General features: G+C 42.4%; 1 protein-coding gene and 1 long non-coding RNA gene across 9 annotated transcripts in view; one reads left to right on the top strand and one right to left on the bottom strand.

Annotated features, from left to right (window-relative positions):
* The window catches only part of BICD1 (BICD cargo adaptor 1), a 183,224-nt gene extending 182,750 nt beyond the window's left edge, over positions 1–474 (bottom strand). For all 8 annotated transcript variants that reach the window (XM_074826245.1, XM_074826244.1, XM_074826246.1 and 5 more), the window contains exon 1: positions 165–474. In XM_074826245.1, coding sequence (XP_074682346.1) covers positions 165–377 — 213 coding nt within the window. In that variant the 5' untranslated portion in view covers positions 378–474. The remainder of the gene's footprint in view (positions 1–164) is intronic.
* LOC141924193 (uncharacterized) lies at positions 51–25,774 on the top strand. Its single transcript, XR_012623480.1, has 2 exons — positions 51–315; positions 23,761–25,774. It is a non-coding gene; the product is annotated as an uncharacterized LOC141924193 (long non-coding RNA).
* The last annotated feature ends 1,282 nt before the right edge of the window (positions 25,775–27,056 follow it).

The following is a 27,056-nucleotide window of genomic DNA, read 5'->3' as shown; positions in this document are numbered from 1 at the left end:
GCAGCCGCTCCAGGGCCCGCAGATCTCTGCTCGCCCGCCTGCAGGGGGCTGGCCCGGGGCGCCGGGGAAGGACACGCGTGGGGCGCCCCCGCACCTCCCCGCACCCGGCGGGGCTGCGCGCCCCTGCGAGGCGCGGGGCGAGACAAAAGCCAGGGCTGGCTCACCTCCTTCAGCTGCTCCAGCTCCTGCTTGAGGCCGTCATACTCCGCCTCCAGCTCGTCGTACTGCTGCTTGAGGGTGAGCTTCTCCTCCAGCACCACCAGCCCATACTCCGCCGCCTGGATCTTCTCGTGGGTCGTCTCGGAGAGCTCCCGGGTGAGCCGCTCGATCTCGCTCTTGTAATGGTCCGCGCCCTGCAGCACCTCCTCCGCGGCCATAGCCCCGCCGGCACTGCCGCGCCGCCGAGGCTCCGGGGGGCGGGCGCGGCCGCGGCCGAGGGGCGGCACCGGCACCGCCGCCGCCGGCCTGGCGATGGATAGGGATGGGGATGGGGATGGCGACGGCGATGGGGGCCGGGGCCGCCTGCGGCAGCCGCCGCCGAGCGCGGGGGCGGGCCGCCCCGCCGCAGCCGCGCCGCGCCCCCCCTCCCCGCCCGCCCCCCTCCCTCTCTCCCGCCCTCCCTCCGCGGCCGCCCGGGAGGCGGCGAGGCCGCGCTCGCCTTCCCCGGCCCTGCGGCGGCCCCTGGGGCGGGCGGGCGAGCCCCCCGCTGTCCCGGGGAGGCGGTGGCGCGCTGGAGGCCGGGGCGGCGAGGGGGGGGGCGGCCGGGAGCGCGCCTTCGTGCGGCGGCTGCCGGGGAGATGCTGCTGCTGGCGCCCGCCTCTTCCCGGGGAGCCGGCACCGCCGCCTCCCTGCCGCACGGTCCCTCCCCTGCGCCCTTCAAGATGACAGCGTCCTCAGGTCTGGCATCGCCGCCGGGGAAGAGGGCCGGCGGCGTTAAGCGGCGGGGGCACGGGCAGGGACACCCGGAGCGGTGGGTGCAGCCGGAGCCCGCTGCGCCCCACACCGCGGTGTCGCGTCTGGTGGTCGCTGCCGCGGTGCTGCGTGTGCGGGGCCGCTCCCGAAACCTCCCCCGTCCCCCTCCCTGAACCTCCCCTGTCTTCCTCCCTGCGCTCCTGGCAGCGGAGCGGGGCTGGCCAGCCGTGGTGCGGGTTTAGCGCCTCTCGGTTTCCCTCAGCGTGTCGCAGCGATGGCCACACGTTAGCGGCGGTGCTGGTGAAAAACAGAAGGGGAGATGCAGCCCAGTACACTGCGGGAGCGGGAGGACAGCCTCAAGTGTTCCCCTGCCATCCCGGGAAACCGCGAAGGAAGAGCCACCCTGTCCCTTCCCTGTCCCCGGTGAATGCCCGTGGGAACGGGCAAGGGAACCCGGGTGTGAAACAGCAGCGGGACCGGGGCGTTGAGCTAAGGCCACGCTTCCATCACCGTTCGTGCAAGATCTCTGCACTACTGGTTAGACAGCAGGACAAAACCGATTCAGATCAGATGCGGTCACAGCATTGTTTCTCTGTCAAATTAACTGGAGGACCTGATGCATAGATTATGTCAGTTTTATGCTGGCTTTATGCTGGCTGCAGAAAGACAGATGCTACTTGTCTAGCATAAAATTAGAGTGGTGCAGACAGACAGTAACTGATCTCATACAAAGCCTGCCAGTAAAAAGTTAACACCGGATTATGGGTGTTTTACATATTTGAACTGGAAGAGTGAGTTCATCCTGGATCAGTGTCATCATGTCCCATGTCACAGCCTATTTTGTTTGGTAGTAGGAGTCTTAAACCCAAACTTACTGTTTCTTCAAACTTTGGCCTGTAAACAGAGACCTGATCCTATCGCTGTAGACCAAGTTTGCCCTAAGTACTAACAGGATTGGGTTTTCACACTTTACAAACATATTTTTTTTTCTTCTTTTTAAAATACTAGCAAAATTAGGTTTTTAAAGTTTAACAATTGAGTTAGAATTTCCAGGAAAAGGAAGGGTTTTTTTAAGAAAAGTAAGTTACATAGATAAGATGGATATCTCTCCCCACCAATGGAGCACTGTATTGGAAATCAAAGGCATAGATTCCCTTTCGTGCTGAGCTGTTAATATGGTTTTAAACAAGCCACATCCCCTTTCTACCTCAGCTTCCCCACACCTAAGAAAGAGGTTAAAATGTTTAGACTCATCAGGAAAGTGCCTTGAGATCTGCAAATGGAAGCACTAACACTACTTATGCAATTTATGCATACAGTATATATCTATTTTATAAATATATATGTGCATGCATACATAACTGACACATTGTAATCTAGCCTGCATAAGCACTTCTTCTTGTTGCCTAGAGAACACAAATGGAAGAAGTAAGCAAAGTAATAGATGTTCTGTCAATTCTTAGCTTGAAAGCAGTTTCCAAAATGCACATTTTTAATAAATTCTAGTGTAGAAGTAAGCATGAATATTAATAGGAAAGAAATGTGTGAATATTAATAAGAAGAGTGGCTCTCATCAATGACTGAACAAAGAGGAAAACACCAGTACTCCAACTGTAATTCCAACTGTATACCTAACCTCAGAATCCTTTTCTTAAAAGGGCATGAAAGATTCCACAAATCAGAGGAAAAAAGAACAACCCAAATCCCAAACTGGGAACAAAATGTCTCAAGAGCTTTTACAAGTTCTAGTCTAGCTGTCTTCCTCAGCTTTTGACCTAGGCTGCTGTGCAAGCAAGCCTTTCATGAACACTCATTCAGGAATGGATTGGAAAACAACTGAAGACCTGCTGAAAATGAGCAGCTGGGCCAAGGACAGCGTGGAAAATGACTGAAGCAACTGGATGCCTATACCTAATCTAGCCTTCATGTAATTCCACTTATATTGTTTCACTGACAATCTCTCTCACAACCCAGGGGCAGCCTCACCACGTCTGAACATCTGCACCCCAGAGGGGTTAATCTGGGGTGTTAAAATGTGTCAATTTTTCTGCAATACCTCACAAGAACACGAGGAGCACAGTCCAGATATTGTGCACTGTGCAGAAGTGACTGTGGAGTTTCCATAAACTGGAGGTCCTGTAGCTGCTCTAAATTAAAAGCACACAGCATGCCCATGATTTGCAACCATTAACACCCATTTATTCTGCAGCTTGCCTCCTAAACATATGCAATGTCAAATCTGGCTCCTTTGGTGGTATTTGTCTTTATTTTAAAAGTCTACTTCTTTAAAAGTCTTCTTTTAAAAGACCCCAGAGTTGTCAGTTTCTCTCCACTGACTACAGAGGACCTGGGGTGGCCAGCACAGACACAGATGTATACATTCAGACATATACATTTAATTAAATGAATCCCACCTTTTGCATCTACATCTTTTCTTAGGTCTTAAACTAGCACCTACATTCTACTGCCAAGACTCCTCCATCTGTATTTATAATGGATTACTAAGGTTGCTGATGGATCTGAAAAATAATCAAGCTCATTTCTCCAATATAAGGAGCTTTGGTTCACAACATTCCTGACTCCATGGAGATGGGAAAAGATAGATTGCGCCCTATAAATGGCATTGCAGTTATAGGAAAAGACATCCTTAAAGAAGGACGTGTTACAGCATGGCCCCAAGGTGGTCATTCCCTAGTGAGGAGCTCATAGCTGAAGCAACAGGACCTCCTTTGATGGAAGTCTCATGCTTTCTGGAGTGCCTATAATAATGTGTGGATTCAAGTGACTGTACAATGGTGCCAGCAAAGTGCTGGCCTCAGTCACAGATCTGGTACCTTTAGGAGCCTACTTGTCAGTGCAATAGCCCTAAACAATTATACAGGCATTTTAAATAATTTCATTGCCCAGGTATGCATCACATGACATTGGTTTAAGACCTGCTACAATGCTCTTACATTTTCTGCCTCCCCCAGCTCAAAAAGGATGCCCTGATCTTACTAAAGGTTGGCATATCACCCTGCATTGTTATTTCTCCTTCATTTTGCCCTGCTGCACCCTTTTCACATGAATATTTCAAACCAGTCTATAGTCATTTAGTGACATTCAACATACCCTCATAAAACAAGCCTCCTGATTGCATCCATTTCATGGGCAGAAATTGCCCTTTGAATTCCTGGCATGTGATACTAGTGGACTCTTAAACTAAGGATAGTAGGTTCCAGTAAGAAAAAATGCTGTTCTGATTACACATTTTTTTGAGACAATCAGATATTCAAGGACAGCCAAAATGTTACAGTTCAAATCTTGCTCAAGAGAATATTATCTAAATTTCAGATCATTTAAGAAGCATTTAAAGACCTATATGAAATGAACTACTGGTTCTACATCATAGCGGAAATGCAGCTATAAAAGCCACCCTCTACCATATATTGCAGATGGCTGAACTCCCGCACCCACAGCATACACAGAAATCACTTTGAGTCCATTTGTATGGAACATCTCAGAGGACCGGAGCCCAAATCTAACAACTGCTAATTAGTAGTGTTTGGCAGGCTTGCCAGAGTGACCAAAGGAAAAAAAAAAAAAAAGGGTATGAGGACCAATCTGTCATGTTAGTAAGAATGGGATTGACTTCCTGGAAGTGAAAAGAGGGGAAGAGTGCTGAAGGCAGGCAGTAGGGTAACTGTGCTGGGTCTGGTTTGGAAAGAAACAAGTGGCTGTTACACTGCCAAAGCTTCATCTTTCTCGAGTGCTGAATGTAAGCACCACATTTGTAATGAATGACCAGCCTAGAGATAAAAGGGAGGCAGTGAGAAGAAAATGAAATTTTAAAAGATATTTCAAGATCTTAGTGCAATAGAAATGGTAATAGGTTTTAAGAAAATTAGTTTATAGGGAACGTTAAGAGAAACTAAACGTAGGAGCTAATAAACAATAATGCATATAATGAAAAGTAATGATGTTATACTGATTAACATGAGTGTCACTATTCAGAAAGAGGCTTTCAAACAGTAGTGTCCTTATGTGAGCCCTCTGAACTACCTTTAAGGGATCTGAAAAGGTAAATAAATACATTTTTTTAAAAAAGCCTGTTGTCAGGTGTACTTAAATTTGCTGTACAGGATCCTGTAACCCCACCAGAATAATTCTGGGCCCCAAAAACCCAAGGAAGTTGAAAACCACTCATGTAGAACATACAGAATCTGAAAGTCAGAACAGGATAAGCCAGAACACTTCAACAAGAAAATCACATAAAAGGACATAAATGGTTGGCAGGTTCTTTCACGTGTAATAAGCAGGGGTTAGAGAATCAAAAATGAATTTTACAAGAAAACTACCAAAAAATAAAGTGTAAGGACATTTAGAAAACACAGTCAGCAAGAACTAAGTGGCAAACTGATACCTGCAGTATAGAAGAACTACAGATATAGCAAAGAATGTGAATTATTATTCTATTAAACTGAACAATATCACCTCAGCCTGCAAGGATGTTGCTTTCAGCAAGTGTTGCACATGGGTCTTGATTTAGCTCCACAGACGTCAGCTGAGTCTTTTAATTGACAGCATTGCCCCGGGGCTCAAGACCCAGGACAGCTCTTCCACTCTATGCAGAGACTTACAGTACAAAAAAAAAAAAAATGGTTAAAAGAAGCACAGAAAGGATTATGCCTATTTAAACTACCAGGCGCTTTCCTGTGACACAAGGAAGACCTGTCCACTTAGAATACTTTGTCCAAACAGCTTCTCAGCAGTTTAGCCTAGGTAAATCAGTGTCACAGTGCAAACTGTTCCTTACCAGACAGATTTAAAACTAGGAGAAAGGAGAACAAGGTTTATCTCAGATGAACAGCAGAAACACCCATTGCCAAGAGAACCACTACAATCTGGGCTCAGGCAAACTAAAAAGTAGCCAGTTATCTAGGGCAGCAGATTGTTGTGAGAGATGAGGGCAAAATAACTGTATCCTGAAATGCCTTTTTACTTTTGCCAGAGCCTCGGAAACCCAGGCACCCACTGCTGCACCCACTGAGAGGCAGGTGATGTGGAGAGGCAAGGCAGCTTATATTTGGAAGACTGGATCCTTCCAGCAGCGACAAGTTCAGCTCCACTTCCCCTCTCTGAGCCTCAGCAGAGCACCAGGACAGTCTCCGCTGCTAGCTGGCTGCACTTTGCACCTTCCTGCCCCCTTGTATGGTCCCCCCAGCATCTTCGCCTGCAGCTCACTCCTGAGAAGTCCCAAGCGGCTCTGTCTCTGCATTAGAGACATAGAAGGCTAGAAGGCATCTTAGAGGGTTGTCAAATCCAATCCCACCTGTAGATGGGACCAAATGCATCTAGACCATTTGTGGTTGAGGTTATCTAATATGTTCTTAAAACCCTCAGTGACGGATATATAACAAAATGTCTACAAAGCCTTTTCCAGTATTTCACCACCTTCACAAATGGAAACTTTTCTAATGTAGAGTTTAAACTTTTTACGCTACATATCAAGATGATCTATTCCTATCCTTCAGTAGACACCATGCCCTTTTCATCAGTTTCTTCAATGTCTGAAGGCTGTTCAGTTTTTTTCTTTCCTTCATTAAGCAAATTTCCAGCTTTTCCTCAGAGACCTCAGTCTGTCCTTGTAAATCATCCCTTCTAATCCCAACCAGAGCTCTGGATGGCCTTTTCTGAATTGTTTTATTTCCTGCTCTTTTACGCTGACCATAGTCCCTCAAGGTGAAGGCTACCCCACTACTGAGTAACATGGGTCAAATATCTCCCACATTGCCAGTGTACCACTCCTTGTACTCCATCCTATGTTTTAAGAAACCACAACACATTATTACTTAGTATGTACTTTGCGGTCTACCATAGCTTCAGGATCTTTTTTTGCCCTGATGCTTTTCCAGCTACTTACCTCTTTGCATTTATCTCTGCTGAGGCTCATCCTGTTGATTTTGGATTACTTATTCAGTACGTCAAGTTCATTTGAATATCCTCCTCCAAATGGCCCACAATTGTTTCTTGTACAGAGGCATTAACAAAGTCATACAAATGTGTCATCAACTGCTCCTTGTCTAAAAATTTTTCTTTCCCAGAGAGCAGGATCAGATCAGGGAGTTTCTTCACTACACACAGTTGAGTTTGCCACATTTAACTCAAATCCAGCATGATAACAGCATGTTAATTTTTCGCCATCACAACAGCTGAGGGGTTTTTAAGCAGAAATACCCCAAAACCTGCATGTAATTAAAACTCTTCTGGGCCTGCCTGCTGGCCACAGTCCCTACCTTTCCCTGCTCAGTAATGGCTACCTCCCTCCTGCCACAGCTGCCCCAGTCCCCACCAGCCCAGCACTGGGCCAGGGGCTCTGCCTCACTGGTGCCCCCCCGACCGGTGCCCTGGGTGCATGGGGGTCCTCTCCAGGGCTCCCAGGCAGTCCACCCACTGCTCCCAGCACCCCCGGGTAAAGCTGTCACGCTGCCATCGAGCCAACAGTAACAACCCCTGAGATGGGTAAGTACCTGTGGAGATTAATGAGGGGCTTTGCCATCCGGAGCACCTGGTCCCTCCACACAACTGCGTTTTTTTCCTCCAGCAGCAGCGACCCAAGCCTCCCGCTGCCGCTTACCCACTCAGCCAGCTGCTCTCCTTAAAGCAGAAAGGGACAGGTCTGATGCCCTTTTTTCTTGGCAATTCTACCCTGGCACTTTTTAAACCAATTTTTTTTTTTTTTTTTCCAGACTCTCACAAATCAATTGCTCAATCATCTTTAGTGTCTTTCTGGGAAGTGAAATGAGGCTATACATTATTCCTCCGGTCTCCTTCTTCCTTTTACTACATCAAGTCCCTGCCAATATCTTTGGAGCTAGTAGATGTGCAGAGCTGCCCAATTCCCAGGCTTCTTCCTAGCACCACAGCATGGGCAAAAACAGCTGGCAAAATGAGATTACTAGGTAGAGTCCCTGGTTGAAATGGGGTCTGACTATGAAATAAGAACCGAACTGCAGCTTTTTGGTCCCATTTTAACTGATTTTGCTCCTCAAAAGTGATCGGTTTGGGAGAGGTATGAATATGTATTTAATAATGTGCCTTGTCTTGAAATTGAAAGACTAGGATCTGCAGCGCACCTATTAAATATAGCTTCAAAAAGCACTTATTTCTGCTAAAGTTAGCATTTGCCTTAGATTCCTTACCATGCATCAATGACTAAAAACATTTACAGACAATGGTGGTTGAGAGAGAAACTGAAATTTTTATGTGGACTCTAATTATAATGCTGTGTTGATAATATTAGAAAAATTTGATCCAGATACTAAAAAAGCCATATGATTTCGCTTTTTTAAAAAAGAGCTATAAGCCAATATTTCAGCACTCAGGAATAGGTTGTTTGTGGCCTTCTCTCAAATGCAGCTACTAAATACACATTGCAATGAATGCAGAACACACAACACAAAGAAAATTACATTATGTTTCTATTAAGTGAGTGTGGCATTTGGGAAAGGTGCCAGATTTATGACACTACCCTATAGACTTGGGTTTTATTAGATTTTTGTCAAAACCTAATACAGAACAGGTGGTGTGTATTCAAAACACTAAAATAAAGGCTTACAAAGAAGGCATCTGGATCAAAGCTACAATGATTTTCCTCAAGTAAGAGAGCAGTCAAAGCACAATTAGGAGATTAAGATCTTGAACTGGAGATTGACTTCAGTGTGAATTTTCCCACTCGTACTTTGTGTGTCTTGGATGAAATGATTGGTCTATCATAAAGCAGGGTATTGCAAGCTTAACTACTTAAAAACCTCTAGAGAACTTTTTTTCAATAATTTATACTACAAATTCTTCTTCTTATAGTAATCACATTATTCAACACACAGACAAGGATTGGAATAGCTGAAACAAGTACTGAATAAAATTTTTTCATGTGAATTCTCTATTGTCAAATCTGACCCTTAAAAAAAATTGAAATCCATAAAAAATCGCAAGGGTGTTTTCTTTGTGGCTTGTTTTGCCACAATATTTTGGGCTATTTTCATTTTCTTTATGGTTTCTGAGCCAGGTCAAAACTGGCTCATACTTGGTTCCAGCTTTTCCTTACAACCAAGAGTTTTATTTAAAAAACCCCCGCCCCCCCCCCCCCAAAATCCCCAACAGATTATTGAATGAACTTTTCGGCCCAGGGGAGATGGACTGTAACTAAACCTGCAAATTAGCAAGACATAATGAGAATGAAGCAGTTGCCAACCTTGACCTTACAGACCAGAAAACACAACTGAATTCCTAGAGCTCTCCCAGTGGGAAACACGCTAAGGCTTTTGGGTGAAGCATTTTTCTTTCAAAAGAAAGTCTTGTCAATGAGGATATGTAGAAAAGTATCATGTTGTATTTTAACAATAGCTGTCCAAATGTGTCTAGCTGGGAAACAATAATATGGTGTAAGAGTAGAGTAAATCAATCCCACAGTGCCAGAGCCTTTCCTGATACGTACTACCATTTAGCAGGGAGATAAAGTTAATTGGGAGTTTCTGCGAGGTTGTCTCCTGAGGCTTTTTTCATTCCTTCCCGGATGATTAGGAGTTTCTGAAAGTGCAGCAGATGGAGCTTGGCATGGGGAGTCTGTGAAACGGTGGTATAACTACCTTTGGGTGCTGAATGTTACCATTGCTTACAGGAGTTCCTGGTATAACCAAGGGAAAAGGCAAGAGGAGTGCTGCTATTTGCCTACCTTTGTTTGCCCAACTGGGCAGCAGAGGATCAAGAGAAAATAGGAGAAACAATCAAATTCTTGCCAGCATTGCACAAAATTGGGAAGTGAAATAACAGATGGTAATTCCTTTGATGCAAGGTATGCATCTGCTACTGCTTTCCCCATGAGCTCCTGGAGATATGATGTGGAAAAGCTTCAGAAACAGCCTGTGAATGGCAAATGTGAATGTGGGTTGTATAGGAGAAGATGCAAGAGAGTGTAATTCTGCTTGTGGAAGGGGACATGACAAGAAGGGGAGCTGTACTTCTGCTCAGCTCTTAGTAAGTCCCAAAATAAGCTTGTGAAAAGCCGAAACAACTCGGCTATATAAGACAACATGCAAAGCAACTGCTCCCTGATGCCCCACATTGAATACACGTGAGTGATAATGCCTTCTGAAAACCTAGTTAAAAGCAAAGTCCACTCAAAGATCATACTATAGCTGTGGTAGCAGCCTCTATAGTCCTGCAGAACATCTCAGTTCTGCTATTGACATCGTCTTTGATCACACCTCTCATTCTTGCCTGCTTTCATGAGCAAAGAGTTAATATATCTTGATATTATTTAACACTGACACCTGATGATTACCATTTATTATTCCTTTTATGATTAATAAGTTCATCAATCTTTCTGGTTTTCAGGCTGTCTGAAAACTCAGGCAGCTGTTATCACCACATTTATCTGTATGATATGAATGGAACAAGCTCTGCAAACACAATGACATAAACTTAACTGAAAACAAGACGATACTTTAGAGCATTCAGTACAACCATGGGAAAATAAATGTGGGCACCTGATCGTCCTCCTGCTTCCGCCTGACTTCCAGCTGCTCTGATGTATGCTGCCAATCACTGAAAGCTGTTGTTGACAGGCAACTGAATGAATAGGGAACATTCTTCAATAAGAAAATTCACCACCATGGAGAAGACAATACAAGCACCCAGCTAAAAGGAGAAAATCAAATACTTACCCTCCTCTCCTCCCTACTTTTCTTTAAGAGCATTCCCACTCCTTAATATTGTAAGAAAATGGCAGCTGCTGCATTTTAAGAGATTTGGCAATTTACTGATGTTAGATGCAGAAGGGAAGGTTAATTTGCAAACTTGTCACACATTCTCTCTGCAAGGGATCTGTCAGAGTAGAAACATGTTTTGAAAATGAATTTGTAGGATAAGGGACTTGTTTTGAACATGGGATTGCTCATAGGAATGGTCAGGGGATACATATCTCTTGGCTGACCTCTACTGCCCTTAGCTGGCGTTCTTTGACCCCAATCCATGCAAAGCCGGAAGAGATGCACACTCACACATAAGCTTCAAGGTTATCCAAAGAAAAGGGCAAGCAGAATATTTTTTTTCCATCTTTTACACCAGGCAGTTGAGATTTGGTGTTAAGTAAATACAAAACAAGACTTAAACACCCACAGGCACACATTTATTTATATACTTGTTTGTAAATAATGATATTACAGGAGCATCATGACTTTGCCTTGATCAAGGGTTGAGTTAGTGAGCATAATGAGCTATGGTTGATAGGATAATGCAAATGACTGAGTGTGATGAGCCCTGGGACAGGCCATGGATCAAGAAGTGACTGGAGAGCAATATCTGAAACTGCTGGGAAAGTGGTATCGCTGTAGACAGATTTGGCCGGTGGCCTGTGTCAACATCTGGCTGTAAGTCCCCCAGCACTAGACAGTAATAGAGACTGGGCGGGGGGGCATTGCTCTGAAGATGTCCAACATCTCATGGAAGCAGATTGCTCAAGGTGGAACCACCACGTGTTGGCGCTGAGCTGCTGCCCAGAGCCTGACACAGAGACAGGATGGACAGAGCAAGTGTCACGTTCCCCTAGGCTTGACTGTGCCAACTCACTGTGCACGGTGAAGGTCTTGGTTAATTCTCTGCATGCATGTGCCCGTCTGTGTAACTTTTCCTGATACAGCGTGTCCCTCGCTTGGTGAGCTAAGTAAGTTGAGCTTGGCAGTATCACGTTGTCTGGTGTTTCTTCTCAACCTGTGACAGATGGGAACTAGAAAAATAGAGAAAAAGAGAAAGAGGGATGGAGGACGACTTTGGCAATATGACAATAAGAAAATAAAATCAGAAAATGTATAGGAAATTTGTGAGACTTCAGTGACTGGCTGAGAAGGGAATTGGCAGATCAGAGATAGAACTGAGGGTGGTAGGGATTTGTCCACCCAGCACAACCTTCAGGAATGGCAACCTGCCATCTGATCCTTGTCAGCAGTGTCTGGCAATATGACCGGAGACTGAAATGGGTCCTCCCTTCCTGGCCCTTCAGGAAACATGGCCAACAGTACATTGTTGCTCCCACACTCACGGGAAATAGATGTCAGGAAAGGAGCTGCTTGAGATGACAAGCCAGCCACCTGCTCCAGTGTGCAGCTCTCTCTTCAGTCTGGGGCTTCATGTGCTCCAGATTCTACCGTCTCAATAGAGAGACTTGAATAAAAATATCAAGAGAAAACTGACTTAGGTGACTAAGCACTAAAAAAAAAATGAAGTGAGAGGCTTATTATAGCCAGCCTGGTAGACAAAACTTGATCTTAAAAAGTTAGATTATATATGGGAAAGCTGTAGGCAGCCTAAGGGGAAAAGAAACCTCACTATTAAGAAAAGTTTCTTTTAAACTATTGCTATTAATCAGCTGTGGTTCTAATGATTGGATGCAATAAATGTAGGTAGAGGTTACATTAGCTGCTCTGACATTCCCAATTTTCTTTTTAACCAGTGATCTGCTTAAAGAGAAAAGCAAAAAATATTACAGGTGACCAGAATTTCCCAGTGGATCATTTCCCTGACCCTGTTCAGTGCACAGCATCATAAGCTGCCAGGCTGGCTCAGGGAACAGGAAGGATGCTGGGACTCTGGGAGCAGGCGCTCCCCAAATACCCTCCTATCCAAACCTGACAGGCTGTCCCAATTCAGGATTAGTTTAGCATGGCTAAACTGCTTCCTCTGACTGCAGTTAACCTCTACACAACTAAATACTTAAATCTTTGGAACGTGAGGTACTGACTGGCAGTGTGAATTTTAAAAAAGCTTTTAAAGATAAATGTCTCTGCTGCCTTTTGTTTCATTTTCTCCACATCACACAGATTTGATGTTTTCACTGGATGGCCTTGTATTAATGGTGTCTATTCCTTGAGTTAGGAATGATGTCTGAAATAAATCAGTGCTTCTCTACACAATACCTCATAGTGAATGTTGCAGACCTGCTGATACATGTGAAAGAGCACATTTACCTGTTCCACAGACCACGGGATATCTCATCATCTCAACCACTAAAGCAGCTCCATGCTGACACACAGGACAGCAGAACTGTACAATGCCCAGGGTGAGTGTTTGGTCTTTCAAAAGACCGAGGTAGGTTTCTGTGGCAAATTCCAGATGTGTTTCTGCACTTCCCACTGCATCATTTGCAGACATTTCTGAAAAACAGGTAGCAGCGGGCAGGGACAGCTCATGCCTACTGCCAGAATTATTTGCCATCGGCATAAATGCTTTACGTTTCTGCTCTCTGTTCATCCTCGTGGGTTTGAATGTCGAAAGTTCCCAAGCAACTTCATTTGGTTCCCTGGGAGGCAAAAAATCTGCTTGTTTGGTCTTTGAGCAGCTTTGTTTTCCTTAAATCCCCCTTTGACACTATGTAGTGCTCTGTTCTGAATATTCCTCCTCTTTTTGTCCTCTCTCCTTCCCCTTTATACTCCCTGGTTTCCTCAGGCTTGTCCTGCTGCCATACCACTGACAATACTTAGTTGTCCTACAAAAGCTATACTTCAGATAATTTAGTTTCATATTTATACTGCATAAAATAAAAGACAAGAAGTCTGTCTCCTGGAAAGCTGTTAATAAAGTGAAAATTCACAGCATTTCTATATATCAACTCTAATCTAAATAATACTGTCATCACTGCTGAGTTCAGCTGCTACGTACTGACAGGACACTGATAAAATATACATGTGATGTATCCCCCATCCTTAAAAACACATATAAAAGAAGTATATACCAATGAGACCAATTTTTCACTCAGTATAATGAAACGTGCCAAAGCCAGCAAGGACTCATTGTGAATGTATCAATTCCACGTCTAAAGCTATTCTAGTCGCAGCATCAGAGGATATCTCAGACCTCTCATACATCTCCTCCCCACAACAGCAGTTGTTCTGCTATTCCTTACAGCTGTCTGTCTAGCCTGTTCTCGAAAATTTTACTCATGTAGACTCCACAGTCAGGGAACCTACCTGTAGCTTCTGCCTTCCGTTTATAACAGAAGGAAATGGTTTGCCTGACAATGTGGGAGGCAAAGTAAGTTGAGAAAAAAAATTCTTGTATTTATCTTCGTTTCTTTTAGTCTAGGTTGCTTAACAACTGGAAGCAAACACAAGAAAAAAACCAACTTCTGTGAGATGTGGCATAAAAATCTCTATAATTCTGGGGGTTAGGTTTTTTTTTTTTTTTGAAGGGCTAGTGTTTCAGTGACATAATTGAACTTGCTAGCCAGGAGTTACAGAAAGATCTCCCAGTACTGTGTGGCTAACAAAGTGGCAGAAGAAAGGCAGCACTGATGAAAGCAAAGCACAGCACGTGGTGAAGCATGACCCTAATTCTATGTTCCAAATAGCGAGTTCTCATGTCAGCTTTTATCACCAGGTATTCTCCTACCTCATTACAGATAGTTCTTTGGAAGATGAAGCTTCCTACTCCCCGACCATCAAAAAGACCAGGAAGGGAATAGAAACTATCATCTGATACTCCATAAAGCCATGGTGTACCCAATCTTGTGTGAAGCTCTCATCACTTAAAAAATGAGATTTTACAACTAGAAAGTATACAGATAAGGAGGGTCACATTGGTCAGAAATAGGAAACAATTTCCACTGTGAAAGAAAGTGAAGAGATTTGACTTCCTCAGCTTGGAAAAGAGATTACTGAGGACATGATAAAGGTCTAGAAAGATATAAATCACGTGGAGCAGGTGGTGAGGGAATGATTAGTCATTATTTTTCATGAGACAAGAACTACAGGGCACTAAATGAAATCATCAGGCAGAAGGTCAAAGACAAATGAAAGAAAGCACTTTCACATGCAGCGCCTAATTGCATTGCAGGACATAACATCCTGTTTTGTTTGGATGCTCAAAGTATAAATAAATTCCAAAAGCTACTAGATGGGTTCATAGAAGAAAGGTCTGTCAAGGACAGCTGGACAAGATGATGTAGATAAAATCTGTAGATCAGAAAGTCTCTAAATCAGAAATTACTGGAAACTGGAGGAGTATCTTGGAAAAAATATGAATCCAAGATTGCCCTGGTTTTATGGCTTTTTCTTTACTATCTACCACTGGCTATAGTAGAGATATAATATAGCAGATAGGGTGTATGGACCTCTGTTCTGATATAGCACAGCTGTTCGTCTGCTATTTGGTCAGAATGACTATTTACAAACACTATATAGTCAGAAATGGGAAATCATATTAGAATAATTTATGTTGATTGTTTCAATGAGACCATCAAACACGCAGAAGCAACACTATTTTTCCTTTAAAGAAAATCTATGTATCTTGAATAATAAAGCAGTTCAAAATTTTAAAGTTGGAGAGGTGGAGACATGAGAACAATAGAAATCTGTACAAATGAGGGAAAAAAAGAAAACACAAGGAAGTAGATCTCCTCTGTGAAGTTGAAATCCGCACTCCAATGAAATTGTGAGTTTTTCCATTGTTTGCAGCAAGACTAGGATTTAACGTGAAGGATTACATTTTGTGAGGAGTCAATATGGTAAAATGATGACAACAGATCTGTCATTTCTCTCCCTAACCAGGGGTAGGAAAAATTAGAATTATTTAAAAAAAAAAAAAACAACAACTAAACTCAGAATTTGATAGATAAATCATATGAGCTGAGGAAATGCACAGAAATGATAAGACGAATTAAAGACTGGAGCTCCCATGTACACCTAGTCATTTTCTTCACATTGTTCTATCACCATAAAGTTGATGCCAAGGAATTTAAGAAAGACTTAAACCAAAGTACTACCTTATGCATCAGTATTTAACTTACCTTCCAGCTCATATCCCAGCCAATGTCAAAGATGTATTAGGAAATCGATCAACAAGAGATCTGGATCTCCATTATGATAAGGAACGATAATTAATAGGACCATCCTGACAGATAGGTACTGTAAGAAATTAGTATTACTAGAAGAGAAGTCTATTTCCTCAGCTAAAATAATAAACTGTTTTACCTCAGTGTCTCTATAACAGATTTAGAGAAAATATTCTTCAAATAATACATGCATATGAAAAATTTTAATATTCATCTCCATTCACAGGACACCTAGGATTAATTATTTCAATCTAAAAATTATTTCAGATTATTCAGGTACATACTAGAAATTATTTATATCCCCACTGAGCCTTGCAACTTTAGAAAGTTGTTTAAAGAGGGTGATTATTTATCTCTTATTACACATATTACTGAAACTTAATCACATTACCATGTATGGAGATCAAAGTAGTATCTTGATACAATGCAATGTCCACTTAATTGGCCTAGATACAAAGGAAAGTTTTGCTTCCATTTAATGTCTGTATTTCTTGAAATCCTTTCAGAATCTAAAACTTAGGAGTAGGTGGTAGATGTTTTATTTGGGTTTCTTTCAGCATATTTCAAATGAAGTGTTTCAGCATATTTCCTTGGGAGGGGGGTCATTTATACATTTTTTAGGGAATCCTAATAGATTCCATTTGCCTCTTTTCATGTGATTTTCCTGCCCCCATAGACCTGTATCCCTGGTGACAGTGCCCAGACAGAAGGGTTATACATATATTTGAAAGGTGTGTTGGAAAAGAAGATGTTCTCTTCAAATAGTTTTTTCCAGCTGCATTTTTCTCTGCTTCTGTGATTTGCATTGTTATCAAACCTCACTGGTGTCAGAAAAGCAGCGTGATCAGGTTTTATTTTCCATCAGAATTTTCGATATGGGTCAGTCTTTCTGGTCTCATAATATTCTGCAGCACTGGAGAACAAACTCAGTCAAATATCATCAAAACATGGAAGCTGGAGATAGATCACTGGAAGTTTCTGGCTCCGATTTTTCTCTTATTCAACCCAAACTAGTTTATTTTTAGATTATACCACTTTGTACCCCTTCCATAAATACTCCATCTTTTCATTTGGATTGCAAGTTCATAATTAATTTATATTAACACAGTTAAATCCAGAACAGGCACCCATGTAATGATTTGCAGATTTTAATAGTTCTGTGCCATCTCCTGTCTCTTCTTTTATTTATCATCTACTCCCACAGTTTCTTACCAGAATGAATAAACTTTAATCCAACTGGTGAAGCCCTGGATAAGCTTCATCTGCAGAAGCTATGATGCTGACCCCAAACTTTGATTTTCCTGTATCATATGCAGATAAGGCTGGCTGTTCCTCAGCATTGTGTCCTTTGCATCCAGGGCTCTTAGTTCCTATGTTCAATAAATGCTCTGTAGCCAACAGCTTGATGTAGTTCAGCTACCTAACCCAGAAAACAAGTATTGGCTCATTCATATCTTACCTGCAGCTTCTCCACAGCCGGAGTACCCCAGGCTGTGTCTGGTTTCATGTTCATGGCTGATGTGATAGCGTAAGTTACTCACAGAGCCGTCAGAGGAAGATCTAAACACAAGCTTTACTCTAAAGACTGATCAAGAAATTATACAAAGCTAAGGAAAATAGCAAGACCTGCATGCAATTCCTTTCCTCAGCTTTTTTCAACATTCCACCCCTCCAGTCCTCACCCTTCCAGGCAGCCACCTTCTGCTTTGCTCTACCTGATTCCAGGCTAGATCTCCACCTTCTTACTCTCTCCAGAAATAGATCATCAAAGAAATCCTTTTTAAAAATTCCCTGTCTTCTGCTACCAGATGGCTTTCCTCAAGGATTTTCATGCCTTCCCAGTTAATGCAAGGCTTGTTACAAGATTAGATAACTGGATAGGCTTCTGAGATAGGAGTCAAAATTATTCTGATTACTTTAACTAGGTCTTTGTTTATTTACTCTTCAGAAAATATTAAAGCAACACCCAAAGATTTAAGGTTCTAGATAAAAATAATTCATTACGACTCTTTCTAGTTTTGCTGGTGTACATTTTTCGTCAAGCGCCATCAAACTGGCAAGTAATATATTTCTGATTTTTTTTATTGGCCCATTAGAATAGCATAGTTACTACAGGCTATTTTCTGAACCCAGCTGCATCATTTGTGTCATATCAACCTTACTTTGATTTTTCCAGTTCGCATGGGGAATTAGCTTTTGATAACTGGGTCAAGAGGAGGACAAAGTTTAATTACAGTTCAGAGTACTTGTGATCATGTGTTTCCTTCTTTCTGATGAAACCCAAATAAGATCAAAGACAACAGCTCATATTTTCTGCAGTATGGGCCCTTTACTGTTAACAGGAACAGTCAACTGCAGTCTTTTGGGCATTGAACAGTTAGCTCATTTCCTGATATAAAAGCAACTTTTGCAGAATTAAAATTTTCCACTAGGAAAAACTTCAGTTTACAATTGGAATCATTGAAATGAAAGATTATCTTCATGGAACTCAATGCAGAATATACTAAAGTTGAAGAAAAGTTCAATATTCTTCAAAGTGACCCAAAATGTTTCATTCTGAAGCATTTCTACAATAAACTGCAACTGTTCATTGCAGTGCATTGTATGATACAAATTAGAATGCCAATCTCCATTCTTTCTTAATGTCTTGGTTTCCCTCACATAATTCAGTGTGTTCTTTTTTTAAACAACATGGATGGTGCATTGTGGGAGGCACAGGACTCTCATAGTGCTATGGACAATGTGTCTGACCAAGAAATTCTTTATAGTGAGCATCAGGTTGCTCAAAAGCAACATCCAAGATGCAATGCACAATATTGGAAAAGCTGTATGTGACAAATCACTCTAAGCAAAGCATTTTTAAAATCAAGAACAATTTTTCAGGTAATATGACTTGGCCCTGAAGTTATTCACATGGTTATTATACAGTGCAGCAATGTTCATGTGTTGTAGACCCAAGTTCTGTTATCAGTCACAACAAAATGACTTTAAGTGGGGTTGCACTAGCTTATCTAAAACCAGAATTTTGTCTGTGTTACTGTACTTTCATAAGAAGTTACAGCAAAATGTGTTTCCCTTTCAGGAATGTCAGGCTGCTTTGTTTTGATGCAAATTTTCAGCATTTCTAGAACAAAATCTTGAGGGGAAAACATTTCATATTTGCATTCCAATTTAGGTCAAAACTAATGCTGCATTACCAAGTTTTCTTGATCTCTCTTTCACCCAGCTCTAGAAATTACCTCTTGGCAGTCTCAAAGCCTGCCGTGTGAGTTGGACTAGGGGACTGACAACATTTCTGCCTGCACATTTGCCTCAGAGGCTTCACTGATGAGTAAAATACTTATCCTGAGATCCTAGGTAGCTGTTGGTCTCCTCTTCACTAGAGCAACTTATTTTTATGGGACTCCTCCTCTGTTATAGTGCTGCTTTTCTTACCACAGTTTGCATCATTATTCCTTCTACTGTGGCTTACAAATAAAGTTATTTTCATAAATAGCAATCCAGTGGTTTTTGTTTCAGCACAAAGGAACCGAAGTACATGCAGTTTTATTAAACAAACCAATATATTTCTAAAAGAACAAGAAGAAAATCAATAAAAAGTGACTAAAAATTATATAAAGATCTGATGCATACTTAACATGAATAATTTTTCTCTAAGAAGATGACCTAAAATGAGATATTTCTTCAAAACCCAGGATTTTCTGGATACTTATTAATTCTTTGTTCTGCTGGCAAATTAAAAATTCTTTTGGCAGGATTGTGTGGTCAAGAAGTATTTGTAAGTTTATACTGCACTGCAGTACAAGGTGTCTTTCCTTGCAATGTCCAACTACCCAGAATTAAGCATGTGCACATTCAGGAAGTACTTACCATGACAATTCTTAATCCAGAAGTACCAAGAGGTTTTACAACATGGCATTGTCTTTTGTTAAAGGGTCAAATTCTGTTCCTGCCTACAAACCACTGGGGTGTGCATGAAACCAGGCCTTGGCCCAGCCGAGCTGCTGTGACTGATGCACTGAAAAATAAAAGCAGATAAACTTGATTATCCAGGTGGTGAGATGCTAGATTGCCTAATCCGGAGGCAGGTGTGCTTTTACCCTTGACTGTAGGACTGCAGATATCTCATATACATACCACTCCAAGTTCTGTGTCCAGTACAGTTTTAAGTGTCCCCCTCCTAGTGTCCCTTGATGTCTCCTTCAACACGGGTAAGATCAGGCTAGCTAAAAGAAGACAAATGTTGTTCCTTAAGCATCTATCATAACCTCCTCTCAGATGATGTCTCTCACCATAATTTCAACTACAGTATCTTGTAAAATGTCTTTTACTGCTACACAGTTTTATAAGACAGGCATATATTTATAACTCACCATGCATCGTTCATAGCACAAACTTTCCTGGGGCCTACCACATTCCCTGTACACTGCACTGACAAAATGAATTTACAGTGTAGGCGTTGGCAGGCATCTCACTGGAAAAATAGGAAGAGGGAGCCTGTGACAAGAAGAACCCATCAGGAAAGCTGCTGCAGTCCCAGGCTGTTCATTGCCCCTTCTGGAGGGAAGCAGTGTCACTCCAGAGCATTGCTTGCTTTTGGCTTTGTTGGGCTGACATCAGAAGCTCCCCTCCCTTCCACAGTTTAAGGGTTGCAGAAGCAGACCCCAAACGTTTGACAATCTAAAAAAATAACGAGGCTACTTTGTTTTCCATTCTAATTTTTCATTGCCTAGGCTGCTCTGCTGGCAGGCAATTTCATGAAGATACGGTCTGATAAACTGACTTTGAACACTGAATCAATTGTGTGATTTAAAGTAAGAGCCCAAACTCAGCCAGCAAGTCATAAAGGAAAAGATTCATTAGAAAGAGAGCTGCAGTAAGCCACTCTAATAAAGGGCATCTAATAGTTTTATGTTCAAAGTGGCCTTTAATGATAAATAATACTGTGTTTGAGAAGAAAAGAGACTGAAATAATTGTTTATGAAATTACAATATATGGTTAATTTAGAAGAAAATGAAGATTCACAGACATCCTGATTTTAAATCCTTCTCTGCACAACTCTCTGATCCAAAGGCCATGAAAGCCCATGGGTCGGTGGTTATTAAGTAAGATCACTCACAGTACTTCTTTTCCTCTTTCTAGTTACAGAAAGGGTGGTAAGGAAAATTATACTGACAAATCTTCCCCTATGTGGAAAGACAAAGCAGAGCAAAAGAAAATCCATCCATTCTCATTCGTGGAATTTCATGTTAGCCCATATAAGGACAGGTTTCTGCAGCACATGAATCAAAAATCCTAAAACCCTGGGTGTTATAAAATCCCCAGGACAACTGCCAAGTGCCAGTTTCAAGGCATCTGTATCAGGCTGAGACAAGATTCAGGGCACTTTAGGATTCCAGTGCATGGTAAACTGCACTACAATAAACGGCACAACAGATTAATATTTCACGTCTCTTAAACTAAGGCATTTTTTAATATGGGAGAGATGTGGAGCAGAATGGAAGGAGGTGATCCCCTTAGCCCCACAGCCACAGTCAGATGGTTTGTGCCCTCTGACTGGCCAATTTGTACCCCCCCAGAGGTCCTGCCCCAGGGAAGCCATTGCAAGAAGACACCACTGTAACTTGTCTGGGCTGGACTGCAGGAGCACAACTGAAAACCATTAATGTTGCAAGAAAAGGGGGAGAGCAACCCATGGAACTGGTGTGAAGCATACAGAATATTGGGGTGAAAATGTGTCCTGTCCTATAAAATGAAGGATATTTGGGAGAACTAAACAATAAAGATCACATCTATCAACTTAAAGCAAGGCTAATCTCAGCAACCAAGGTTTGCAGACTCATTAACTTATATATTGCCCATATACGACGGCACATTTTCAGAACAGTCTTGTCATAAAAATTACATTCCATATATGTATATAGCTTTATTTACATTAAACTAGTTTGCACTGACTTTGATTTATATACAGTCTTTGCTTCAGTTTTCTTTCTCTTGTAGTGTAAATCCCAGTTGAGTATTAAATAGTCGGTCATAACTTTTAGTGGTCCTTCACGCTGCAGCTACAGTGATAATATCTATACACTGGGTCACACCATATCCTAGCTGGAAGGAGACTGTGTGGAGAAACTAGTGCTATGAAGGGAGACCTGCTGTGTTCCCCAGGTGTTCTTACCTTGCTTTGCCCATTATCTCATACAAAACTGGAAAAGCCACAGAAGCCAAAACTGTACCGTGCATCTAATCCTTGTCAACTTGCTGTCTTCTAGTCTGTTCCTGACACGTTTTCTTTGCTGTAGCAGTTGGCAGTCCCGGGGGGATGGCTAGGCCAGGCACCACACACTGTGGGAATGCACTGAGGCAGCAATGGGAAGAGCTCACAGGGTGCAAAGAACCACAAAATCATAGAATAGTTTGGGTTGAAAGGGACCTTTAAAGTTTATCTAGTTCAACCCCCCTCCAATGAGCAGGGACATCTTCAACTAGATCAGGTTACTCAGAGCCCCATCCAACCTGACCTTGAATGTTTCCAAGGATGAGGTCTCTACCACCTCTCTGGGCAACCTGTTCCAGTGTTTCACCACCCACATCGTAAAAAATTTCTTCCTTATAGCTAGTCTAAATTTACCCTTTTTTACTTTAAAACCATTACCCTGTGTCCTATTGCAACAGGCTCTACTAAAAAGTTTGTCCACCTGCAGGATTGGCTGCAAGGCTGCAAGGCCCAGCAGAGAGATGGTGGCTGTTCCTTCATCCTTTAGCTCACTTTCCATCATCACTCCCCGATTTAATCCAAGCCCCCACACATCTAGGCTAAGGAAAAAACAGCCAGTGCTGGAGAAGTGACAGTTGATTCTTTCATGCCATTGTCACCTTTATTGTTAGTACTGACCAAGACCGCCTTTTGTCTGTGGACACACGCGAAACCCCTGAGTACAATCAGAGGCACATCGCAAACCTTTATTTTCTAGCGGAGCAGCGACACAATGCCAACAGGCTTGTGAAGGACAGATGTTGCTGTGGGGATGAATGCAGTCTCCACACTGTCATCTAGTGGATTTACTAGTGATATCCAGAGCTAAGCTTAGTACTACACTGTAATTTCACTGGACACACTGCAGCTAAAACACTTCTTTTTTTTTCTGTGCAGTTTCTGCCTTTTCTCATCCAGTTCTGTGGGAATTGCTCCTTTCTGAATCCCCTTTTTACAATAATTTCATTCTCTCCATTTGTACAATAATCCCTTTTTCTTTGGTTTACTTAATTCCCAGGCAGGCTAGTTCCTCACTGTCAACCAGTGACTGCAGAATGCCTTCCTTCCTCTCTTTTAGGAAAGTATCTCTTTTCCTTACAGGAAGGCAGGAATAAGCTTCTTGTCTGTGAAAGACAGAATGGATCCCCTTATAGATTTGCTGTAAGTGGTGTAGGTGCCCTTTGATACCCCCTCCAGTCTTCAAAGACAGCTCTACAGGCTGAACACACAGGGTGTCTGTCTCTTCACATGGCATCCCTGCCTCTCCAGGCTCCAGCCCCACACTGTTTGCAGTCTCCTACTCTGAGAAACTGCCCAATAAACTCAAGTACTACAGGGGTAAGGAAATTATGACATACAATTATGCCAGCTATGTTTGCCTAAACATAACAAGTATGTAACTACAACAAACTTAGCAGTATGCAGGTATGATAGATGTTAGCAAAGTGGTGTTATTAGCACAAGCATTCCCAAAATCCCAAGTTCTCCCAGTTCAAGAAGGTCTGCAAGATGCAGCTGTTGGCCCTTAGGGTCCACGTTCATGAGGGTGTCTCACTTCATGCAACAAGGTGGCCTGGAAAAGATGTTAGCCTTCGTAGCTGTGGATTCCCAGACAGTAGGATCTTCAATGCTGATCCTATTCTGCTGAGCCTACCTCTAGGTCTTTAATTTTCCCTTTAATCCTCTCAGTTTCAGTGACCTGTGACCTTCTGTACTTCCTTATTTATGCAGCCAGATTGCTCATCATCCCTGGGGAGTCAGCTCTGAATCCATTCAAAAGCAACCCTTCACTCCATCTGCACCCCGCAGCTGCCCTCCTGAGGAGTCAGCTCCCTGAGCTCACCCAGAGACAACCAACTGCTTCACCCTCGCTCTGCAGCTGTTTTAACCACAGTGGTTTTACAACATCAACCCTACGGACTACCAGATGTTAAATCAGCAATTCCCTAAATATACTAATGCCAGGTCAGCAATTCTATTACTGCTTCTTTACAGTTATACTAAGTGATTTGGCCAGTACCTGTCCCAACAGAAGAAATGCTAAATATGTTTGTGCTGGTTTGGCAATTTTGCCACTGGCCCATCTCGGCTCAATGGTCTCCTTTCTGTAGCAAGTGTTTGTGACCCCCCCACTGCCTCCAGCTTTTCTCATACAAAAACTGAGAAAGGGAAAATGACTTGTCAGAAGTTGCAAAGGAGGAATATGAGGCCATTGACATGCAACAGAAAGGGGAATGAGACTTTAAAAATTGTTTAGTCTAACAGTTTACAAACCACAAGCTAATAGTCCAGACAAGCTTTTCTTCTCTAAAACCGTGCTTCTGCATTCACATCAGAGGATCAATCGGAAACCTTTTGCTTGAGTGCATTCTGAGTTCATTTGTAATAGAAATCTCCAATTTACTAATGATTTTAACAACCCTCTGCCAAAAACTCCTGAGAAAATGTCTGTTCCAGAGGCTAGGGCATTGATCTAGCTGGGAAAGGGACTCATTGTCACATTCATGGCTGACTCCTAGACAAAAGCTGTGTGCAGAAAAGCAGAGTTCAGGCAACCTGCTCTAGAGAAACCTGATTTTTTCAGCAATTAATTTTCAAGAATTTAGACATACTTTAATGATAACAAGTAAGTTAAGCAGGATATGATGCACAAAGGACATAAGGAATTCAGAAACTGGTGTATGTACTAGATACAACTGGAAATTAAGTCTGTGTTAGACCTTGCTAGCAGGTGGCTGCTCCCCTGGAGATGATGGCTAACCTGCCCCGCCACTGGGCCCTTTACTAGAAATCTGTCCCTGTTGAAAGGACCACTGGAGTAACATAATTCAGGACAGGAGAAAATTATTTCAGAGCAGAATTGTCCTTCTATAATCTTATTATGAATACACAGACCAAGTCTCCCAAGTAAGGCAAGTGGATATTCTTACTTTGTTACTTGTAGTTAAGCTCATTTTTGGGGGGAAGTCTTGTTCCATTTCTCAATTCTGATATGGCTCATTTCTGAGCTCTGTCCCACTGCACTATTTCCAACTGATATGATTTGGTCTAATTTAGTAAAAGTGTTGCCTCTATAAATTATCATTAGTAAAAATCATAATAGCAGAGTTCTAAATGTCCAATTCACTCTGCTATAAAGCATAATTGATATAGTAGCCATGGTTAATAATTGTGCTAGTAGCCACAGTTACCACACATATGGGGACAGTTATGAGGTTTCGAAGCCTGGTCGAACAAGACTTTGAATAGTGGGCGAGATGATAACCTTGATTACTGATAAGAAGTTTATTAAGAACAAGCTTTGATCTCCAAACCCTAGACAATAAATAGAACATCCTGGACCATAAAAGAGAATGTCTGGGATTGTGTTGAGAATGCAGAACATCCTGGACCATAAAAGTGAATGCCTAGGATTACTTAACTTGGCAATGAAACTAACTTCTGAGTGTCCTGGAAGTGAACCACCTTCACTGTAATACTAAAAACCACACCCACAGGTCAAAAAGACCCCTGCCCAGGTTAAGACCCTTCCCCTGAGCAAGCATAGTAGTAGAAGCATTATGTAAGCCGTATTATAATTGTATGTTGATCACTAACCAATCAGTACCTAATAGGCATGTATGGAAAAGTACTAACCTCTGATTTTTGTGTATAAAAGGAGCATGAAAACCTACTGTTGGGGTGCTTGATTTATGTAAAAGTCCACCGAGCACCCAGACCTGAATAAATACAATATTTCTCCTGAGCGTGTTAAGATTGGTTTATTGCACACTGGGCATGAATCTGCTTTTTGGATAACATTACTTTTCACAGGTGTTGCTTATACCACAAAAACAAAACAAAAAGGAAACCTCTCTATTTTAGGCATGCTAACAAAAGAAAGAAACTTAAATGCTTTGCACACAGGGATAGGAGAATGGAATCACTGAGAAAGTTGAGAAGTGGTGAACACAGCCTTGAGAAGAAACCAAGACCTGATACTTCTTTTGGGCTCTTTGCTTGCTGGAAAAATAGACAGTCAACTGCAGGAATAGAAGCTGCCATCCCCTCCCCTGGTAGAGGTTTCTCTACTGCTACATGACAAAGAAACCCTCAAGGGTGTGAAAACACAAACTCGGTGTGTGGGATTACTGGGGGCTTTCTGAGCTCTGCTTGTGAAAGTTGAGTTCAACAACCCTTGAACAGATACAATCACATGATGAATTTCTGCATCTGTGCTTCTGCTATCGTTTCCCTTTCAGGGAATAAACAGCCCTTTTTCTATGGTTATAGGTAACTTTACACATTGAGTACTGGTGTCACAGCTTCTGGGCATCCTGGGAGCTAAAGCATGCCTAAGCTTGGAGGACAGGGACTACATGGTAATGTAACATCCTGGCCTTGGGCAAGGAGTGGATTTTATGCTCCTCACCTCCTTGTGCCCTACTCTGACAGAGAACTTTACTGCTCCCTCAAGGTGTAGTGATTTTCCCCTTTAAATTTGTGGTGGACAACCACCTGCTAATTCATTCCTCAGTGGGTTGGGGAAGGAAATAGCAAAAAAGAAACAAAAAACTCAAGTTGAGATAAAGACAGAGATCACTTACCAATTACTGTCGTGGACAAAACAGACTTGTCTCAGGGAATTTCATTTAATTCATTGACAATATAAATATTTGAGTAGTGATTTGGATTTTTCTTTCAAAAAAAGAAACAAACATTTATAAACGTGCAAAACACTTTTCTTCCCCCATTCCCAAACTCAGCTTCACTCCACCACTCCAGGCACCTCTCCTCCCACGTTGTTACCACTGCAGGGTACACTCAGTCCTCTCATTAAGGCAACAGGCAGCGCAGTGGGTTGGGGTCAGAACATAGCAGTTTCTCTCTGCTGTTCTTTTGTATGCTCCAGTGTGAGTCCTTCATGGGCAGCAGTTACTTTGGAAATATCTGCTTCACCATGGAGCACCTCATGTCACAGAATCACAGAATCATCTAGGTTGGAAAAGACCCTGAAGATCATCCAGTCCAACCATCAACCCAACATT

Source organism: Strix aluco, chromosome 5, assembly GCF_031877795.1.
Source record: "Strix aluco isolate bStrAlu1 chromosome 5, bStrAlu1.hap1, whole genome shotgun sequence".
NCBI classification, from domain to species: Eukaryota; Metazoa; Chordata; class Aves; order Strigiformes; family Strigidae; genus Strix; species Strix aluco.
Note: the sequence above shows the minus strand (reverse complement) of the source record. Positions and strands in the feature narration are given on the sequence as shown.